This window comes from Pseudorasbora parva, chromosome 13 (genome assembly GCF_024679245.1).
Source record: "Pseudorasbora parva isolate DD20220531a chromosome 13, ASM2467924v1, whole genome shotgun sequence".
Lineage (NCBI taxonomy): Eukaryota > Metazoa > Chordata > Actinopteri > Cypriniformes > Gobionidae > Pseudorasbora > Pseudorasbora parva.
This window is the reverse complement of record NC_090184.1, coordinates 2,104,809-2,113,156: the sequence shown is the minus strand read 5'-3', so window position 1 is coordinate 2,113,156 and position 8,348 is coordinate 2,104,809. Positions and strand designations below refer to the sequence as shown.

The 8,348-nt window shown below is 36.1% G+C and overlaps 1 protein-coding gene across 3 annotated transcripts; it reads left to right on the top strand.

The window, feature by feature from the left end:
- The first annotated feature begins 2,009 nt into the window (after nt 1-2,009).
- trh (thyrotropin-releasing hormone) lies at nt 2,010-8,106 on the top strand. Of its 3 annotated transcripts, none has more exons than XM_067412932.1 (3): nt 2,010-2,148; nt 3,878-4,053; nt 6,331-8,106. In XM_067412932.1, exons 2-3 carry the CDS (start codon nt 3,891-3,893, stop codon nt 6,837-6,839), a joined length of 672 nt encoding a protein of 223 aa, XP_067269033.1. In that variant the 5' UTR covers nt 2,010-2,148; nt 3,878-3,890; the 3' UTR covers nt 6,840-8,106. The 3 variants fall into 3 exon arrangements, with proteins under 3 accessions (XP_067269033.1, XP_067269032.1, XP_067269034.1); XM_067412931.1 differs by having other exon boundaries at nt 2,097-2,170; XM_067412933.1 differs by having other exon boundaries at nt 2,100-2,170; nt 3,854-4,053.
- The last annotated feature ends 242 nt before the right edge of the window (nt 8,107-8,348 follow it).

The window sequence follows — 8,348 nt, the reverse complement described above, 5'->3', positions numbered from 1 at the left end:
GGGCCAAAACAAAACAAAAAATCGCCACTAGTTGGCGAGCCAGAATATAGTCAAGGGATAATTTAAGAAATAAATTGATGAAAAATGCAATTGCCTGAGATACTGTAATAGTGTCTTTTGTAACTGGTAGTGAGCTGTTATTCTGTAAAAAAAAAATTGTATAAATTAATAAAGCAGTAGTGATATGTAACTGGGCAAGTATCTTCATTCACACACTTGCAGCACAGACCCTTGTGCTAAAACACATATGTGGGAAACGCGGAATTGATAAGAATAACTAATCTAATACTAATAGTAAGCCCATTAGGGTTAGTTCACCCAAAAAGGAAAATTCTGTCATTAATGAGTCACCCTAATGTCATTTCACACCCATTTTGGTCCAAAAGTAACAAAAACTATGACTTTATTCAGCATTGTCTTCTCTTCCGGGTCTGTTTTCTGCTGCTGACGTGTTATCTGGTGCGTCTGAGCATCTTTTATAGTCTGAGGAGACTCTCCTAAACAACCTTCACAAATATGTCGAAGGATTTCCACACAGAGGAAGACTTGCATTTTTTTGCTCAGTTTTTTGAACTTGAATACACGGGCGCACCAGATAACACAATGAGGTTAAAGGATGCAACTTTTTTCTTAAGCCACTAGACTAGAGAGTCTCTTGACATAAGGGGAGCTTACCTGCACAGCTCTCACTAGCTCGCCTCCGTTACTATCATGACAGATATATTTCAGAACCAGCCGCTATCAAAACAATCTGGCTGCAGGCGCGGGACAGATATTACCGTTAGTTTCCGACCAGTGTTGTATATGTTCACTAGTTATTAAACATCACCATAGACTGCCATTCAAATGTAATTGTTGATATCAATAATTCATTTCTTACTAGTTGAAATTCCAATTTATCATATCAAAAATACAATTCTTTCTATTGTAAAAATATAAATTCTTGATATCAACATCTCAAGTTTCACTATAGTTGAAATGTTAATTCTTGATATCTGTAAATGTTAGTTATTTCTGATATCAGTATAATTGCAGATATGGAATATGGCTTTCTTACTTTTGCTTACTTTTCTACATTCGTGATATCAGAAATGAACACTGTCACTAGTAACAAGCGAATTATTGATATCAAAAATGAACATTTTACTATTAGCAATTCAAATGTTTATATCAAGAACATATATTTGCACTAGTTCGACGTAAGTATTGATATAAAAAATGATGATTTTTCCTAGTCAAAATTGCATTTCTAATATATTTAGCTAGTATTTATGTGAAATTGGAATTTCAACTAGTAAGAAATTCATTCTTAATATCAACAATTGAATTTGAATGGCAGCCTATGGTGAGATTTAACAAGTGAAATACAGTTATTGACACATAATTTTTTTTTATAGCATTACTTACATAGGACTAGTGCAAATGTCTGTTCTTGATATCAATATTTGGATTTCTAATAGTAAAATGTTAATTTTTGATATCAATAATTCGCTTGTTACTAGTGACAGTGTTAATTTCTAATATCACAAATGTAGAAAAGTAAGAAAGCCATATTAGATATCTGCAATTATGCTGATATTAGAAATAATAGTAACGTTGAAATACATTTATAGATATCAAGAATTAACATTTCAACTACAGTGAAAATTGAGATGTTGATATCAAGAGTTTATATTAATACAATTATCAAGAGTTGAAATTGAATTGTTAATATCAATAATTTGTATTTCTGCGAGTGATGACGTCATTGTCGATATCAAGAATTCACATTTTTACTACTAGTGAATTCTTTATATCAAGAATTTATAAATAAATGTCAAAATGGCTTGCCATATGACACCTGCCTTTACTTGTTATAAGGATCACTATATTAACCTACTGGTGTTTTTATCTTATATTATGTGAAACATTATGCAACAATAAAGAGTAGAATGAAACCAAAAAATAAAAAGCATTTTTATGAATGAACCGAGTGTGGGTGGACCAATAGCGGCACACTGCCCCCCTCAGGGCGAACCCGGAACTGCGCGTGCACGTCACCGAGCGCCTATATAAAGCAGTCGCGCGCCTCTCACGCTTCACTCGCTGACCTCGGCCTGAACGGGTCACGCGCATCAGAGGACGAGCTTCAGTCTCCATCAGCTACAGGTCAGTCAGCTCTCGGCTGCAGGTAAGACACTTACTTCACCTGGGCTTCTCTCTCATCTACAGATGATGACCATATTCATAACACTTAAAATATAAGGGTCATGCCATAGAATAACCAAGATTTGTTGTTTGTGTGTAGAACATTTGAAGGATCTAAAGAACACTGAGAAAAAAAGGAAAACACACATTGTCCAATTTACTTAATCTTATTATTTGCAATGTACACAAAATTGTGTTTCTCTTCTAAACGTGATTTCTTTGCTTTTTCTTTTGCTGAAACTGAAGTTCCTAGCATGCTTTGAAGAGTGAAATTGTTGAAGTGAAGTGTTATTTTATGTGTTTTTTGGGCAAAATTAGATAAGGGCGAGACTTAATTCGGTTTAATAGTGTTTAATATTTAATTATGTTTGAATAATTAGAACCATTTAAATTATACTGGGTTACCATAGTGGAGAAGATTGGAGCGATTGCTCAGGCTGTGGACTGAGACAGCTCATGTCAATAAAGAGCCTTTCATAACACTTGACATGTTCACTATGAGTTATTGCTGACTAACAGAATGAAAGCTAGTTAGTCCAGTCTTATAAATCCATCGTGTGTGTCGGAACCATTGTGTGTGTGCGGGAGATTGCCCACCCACTTATAATGACCAATGATAATGGACCCACTCACTTTGATGGTCTCTAGTTCAGCAGATGTCTGATTACACCTAACTGAGAAACACTTTTCTAATATTTTCGCAATTTTTATAGAAAATAAACGCCTTTCTGATCTGATATGTGATGGGAAAGGGGAGTAGAGTGAGTGTGGCTAAAGCCGGATTCAAACCTCAGATCGATTTGCATCTAAATTTGATGACGTCTCTTACCCCTACACTATAGCCACGGTTAATAACTCACTGATTTCCGTAATTTAGTCTGACCCAATCAATCGTTTAGTAAACGGCGGTATATTTGTATTTAATGTATATGGCATCTAACGTTACTCCAGTAAAAAAAATAATTCTGAGAGAGGACCAACCCACTTTTTATTTGCTTCCGACGCCCATGAAATCAGTCAAATGACCACAAAAATACAAAATACGCTTGTGATTTAATAAAAGAGGCAGGGTCTCACCACACCACTGTTAGGGAGACATATTAAAATCATTTTGAGGCTACTCAATTGGGTTACTTAAAAATGACTTCATTCCATGATGCTGAAGTTATGTGAGGAAATTATGTTTGTTTAACTTAATTGATTCATGTGGAGCGGTCGTATTAAATCATGTTAATCCAACACACCTTTTTTTTCAGTGAATGTTTTTCATTGTTAAGAACTGGAAAGGTTCGCTGGAAGCAGCAAAGCATCTTGATTGGGAAGAGTGTAGGTCAGTTGGCCAAACTAAATTTCTGTGAATTCACAGAGATTCAATGTGGCCAACTAAAAAATTAGATGTGATCAGTCACTAAAATGTTCAATTGGAGACCTGATTTTTTTTTTTTTTTTTACAGTGCAGATGCATGACCATATTCATAACACTACGTATATATAAAATATAAGGGTGATGCCATAAACTATCCGAGGTTTGTTCTTAGTGTGTAGAACATTTGAATGATCTATGTTTTGTATTGTAAAGAACTGGAAAGATGCCATGGTTGCAGCGAAGCTTCTTGATTTTGAAGAGTGTATGTCTTGAGATGGACTCTTCAGTGTTGTTTGTCAGGTGTGTGTGACTGTGTGTGTGCAGGACAGCGGTTGTCATGAGGGCGGTGTGTGTGTTCCTCTTGGCCTCTCTGACGGTCCTCCGGTGTCAGGATGTGCCGGCCGAAGGTGACCCGTCTCTGGATGAGCTCTTCCAGCGCGCCGAGACCCTGCTCATCCGCTCCATCCTCACACACATGCAGGACGAGAACAACCACAACGGTGCCTGCTCACACACTCTCTGTGCAAAACACAACGTTAAAATGCCAGATAAACTACACTGTAAAATATTTTGTTGGGTTAACTTAAAAAAGTAAGTAACCTGGTTGCCTTAAAATTTTGAGTTTATTGAAATTAAAAATTTGAGTTGATACAATGAAGGAAATTTGTTTAATAAATAGAAACTCAAAATATTATTGTGTCTAAACCACATAAAAAAATGTGATAAATCATGAAAATAGCACTATTTGGCTGCGTCATCAGAAATAAAACACACAATTACCCAACATGCTTACAAAATCTTTTAATAATATTTTAAGAAGGTTGTCAAATCTAAAAAAAGGTTCATAGTATTAACTCAATTTTTTTTATTTCAATGGACCCAAAATTTTAAGGCAACCAGGTTACTTATTTTCTAAATATTTTTTACAGTGTAATAACACTTCGCAGAGATTTGATCAGAAATGCATACTTTTTATCTAGATTACTTTTGTATGTTTCGAATGTGGGATTATTTTGAATTGTTTTGTATTTTTCACGGTAATAACTAGCCTACTCACTTATATTTTCCAAAACAATGTTTATTATTAACAAAAGCAATAATACACTGTAAAAAAAAAAAAAGTTGGTGCCTTACATGAACTTGGAAATTTAAGTCATATCAACTTAAATTGCATTAAACTGACTGAAAAAAGAGCTGAATCTTGTAAAGTTATAAAAAAAAGTTGAAACTCTTATTATTACATTTATATTTATGAACTATATATTCTAGAGACACTAAATGGTGTCATGTATTGCTCGACCCAAAACTGAAGTAAAACCTGTAAGAATTGATTTATCTGTTTATGTAACAAATAGGCAATAAATACAGCACTTTATTTCACAGTGTCTCTGTTACGTTGCATGTACTTACTTCAGTAATAACAGTGAATTATTCATAATTACATGCAACTAACCCTCAGCCAATCCCTAACCCTAAGTACATGTAGTTACTTAATATTAATGCATAATTACAGTGTAGCAAAATCACCTTAAAATAAAGGGTAACCTAAATAGTTTATGCATTTTTTTATATATATATTTACAGTGTCCTTGTAACATATTTTACACTTAACAGTAAATGATGCGCAATTGCAAGCATCTAACCATACACCAAACTCTATTCGTAACCCTAAGTACAAATTGTTAATACTATCACTCACAGCTTAAATATATCGTAACACGGACACCTTAAAATAACGTCTAACCAAATAGAGTGTGTGCATGTTTGGGGTAACGCTTTACATGTACTCAACAGTATATGATGCATAACCCTAAACAAAACCTTATTTTTACCCCTATAATAAATAAATGTAGTTAATTTTTATTACTCAGTACTTAAATGCGTATTAACACTGTAACGCGGATACTAAAATAAAGTGTAACCCATTTTTTAATGTGTCTGTTTCAGTGTAAATACTCATTTTAGGACTGAATAGTAAAAATGAACTGCATGTACTTAATATAGGATTAGGGTGTGGTTTATATTGTCTTAAGCAAATATTTAACCCAACTGCAGGATTAAAACAACCCAATTGCTGGGTTAATCCATATTTGACCCAACAATGGGTTAAAACAACCCAGCATTTTTTAGAGTGTAGTTACATGCAACTTCCTATAAACCACACCCTAATCCTATAGTAATTTAAGTACTGAGTAATAAAAATTAACTACATTTATTTATTATAGGGGTAAAACAACCCAATTGCTGGGTTAGTCTATATTTGACCCAACATTGGTTTGTTTTTTTACCCAGATTTTTTTAGAGTGTGATTATAAAGGATTACCCCCCCCCCCCCCCCCCCAAAAAAAAAAAAATCAACAACAACAACAAAAAACAAACGAAGTGTTACACTTCATTTGGTAATGCTTTATTGTATAGTGTAACTATAATTGATGCATACGCTCTAAAAAATTCTGGGTTAAAAACAACCCAATGTCAGGTCAATTGGGTTGTTTTAACCCAGCGATTGGGTTGTCTTAAGCAAATATTTATTCCAACCGCAGGATTAAAACAACCTAATTGCTGGGTTAGTCCATATTTGACCCAACATTGGGTTAAAAACATCCAGCATTTTTTAGAGTGCACAGCAAGTGAAATGAAAAATAAAAGCGGCAATCAGAAAAAAGAGCTCGATGTTGCGCATTTGCCATATGTCATTTATTTAGCGTCCTCTATAAAGACGATCAGAACTGTTTCAGAAGTTTTACTCGCGTGCGTTAATCCTTGTCCCCCTCCAGGAGAGCCTCTCGTGTCCCCGACGGACTGGATGGAGAAGAGGCAGCACCCGGGAAAGCGTCAGCATCCCGGGAAGCGCGACGACGCAGACTACGAAGATGACGCGCCTGCTCTCCAGAAGAGGCAGCATCCCGGGAAGCGCGAGGACGAGGAGAGCGCGCGGCTGAGGAGGCAGCATCCCGGGAAACGGTACCTGATGCTGGAGGACCAGAGCGAGCTCTCCAAGCGACAGCATCCCGGGAAACGGTACCTGATGCTGCTCCACAAGCGACAGCACCCCGGTCGGCGCGAGCTGCAGGAGGACGCGGCGGCGGCTGGAGACTTTTCGGACCTAGAGAAGCGCCAGCATCCCGGGAAGAGACTGTGCGAGGACTGGGACGAGGCGGGCTGCGATCAAGCCGGCATCCTGCTCGAGCTTCTGGATAACGCCAACAAGAGCCGCGCGGAGGAGAAGCGACAGCATCCCGGGAAACGGCTCGAGCTGGAGGACGATCTGACGGAACAAGAGTGACTGTGAAGAGCCGCTAATGTCGGAGGAATAAGTGTGCATTCGTGGAAAAAGCACGTCTCCTCCGCGGTTTACTGCGTTTCTCATTTTGTGTTTTCGAGGGGAAAATACAAAATCTGTTTATTTATTTTATTTATTTATTATTTTATTTCTACACCAGTTGTGCGCGGAACACCTTATACCTATGGCAAGCCGTTTATATTTTTAATCAATCGCAGGATATTAATTTTTGACATCAACTATTCGATTTTCAATAGTTAAAATGCTAAATATTGATATCAGGAATCAGATTTCAACTAGTAACAATGACATTTTTGGTTAACACTTTATTTCACAGTGTCCTTGTTACATATGTTACATGTAGGCCTACTTACCATAATAATAACAGGAGTAAATTATGCATAATTACATGCAACTAACCCTCAGCCAATCCTAACCCCTATAGTAAGAACATGTAGTTACTTAATATTAATGCATAATTACAGTAAAGCAAAATCACCTTAAAATAAAGTGTAACCTAAATAGAGTTTGTGATTTTTTTTGGTAACGCTTTAATTTACAGTGTCCTTGTAACATAGTTTAAAACATGTTGTTAATTATTATTACTCAGTACCTAAATACATTATTACAGTGTAACAATAACACCTATATATATATTCACTATTAAGAATTGTATTGCTGATATGTGGAGTTTCAAATAGTAAGAAATACATTCTTGATGTCAGCAATTGAACTTTAATGGCAACGCTTAGCTAGTGAAAATGCAATTACTTGTTTCAAGAATTGTTGAAATTTAATTATTCGTATTTCTGTGAGTGATGACGTCATCATTGGCCTTAATAATTACCATTTTACTAGAGAAAATGTAATTCCTGGTAATAAAAACTCCCATTGTTACCAGTATAAATCTAATTCCTGATATAAGCATTTTGATTAAAAGACGAGCCGGCTTGCCATACTTTTTTTTATTTTTTGGTCTCAAACGAATCGTTCCTTCTAGATCCGTATTCTGCTTGAGTTATTCGGCCTGTTTGGGGAAACATTTCACTAATGCATGTGATCAGAAAACTCCTCCAGCGGCATTCCAGTGTATATCTCATGCAATTTGGTTAACAAAACAATGAAACGGGTTAACGAAATATTTTTCTACAGTAGCTTTAACTCTTGCATGACCTGACCTGTACATTTTCATGATTTATTTTTGTTCTATATTGACAAAGAAGCATATAAATGACAAAGATGTTGTACAATAAAATGCTTTCGATGCGAATGTCTGGTTTGAGAGTTAAACAATCGCGAAGAAACACAGTCACGCGCGATTCCGAAGAAAAACGCGCGATTCCTCTGTCGCAGTAATGGAGAGATCAGATGCGGTCCATGAAGAGAGGAGAAGAGAGAGTAGAGTAAGCATTCACACACCATACGGGATTTTAACCAACTTCACTATTTAGTCATGTTGCCACAACCGCAACTGATTTTAGAGAAATGCATTAAAAGCAATATAAGGCAGTT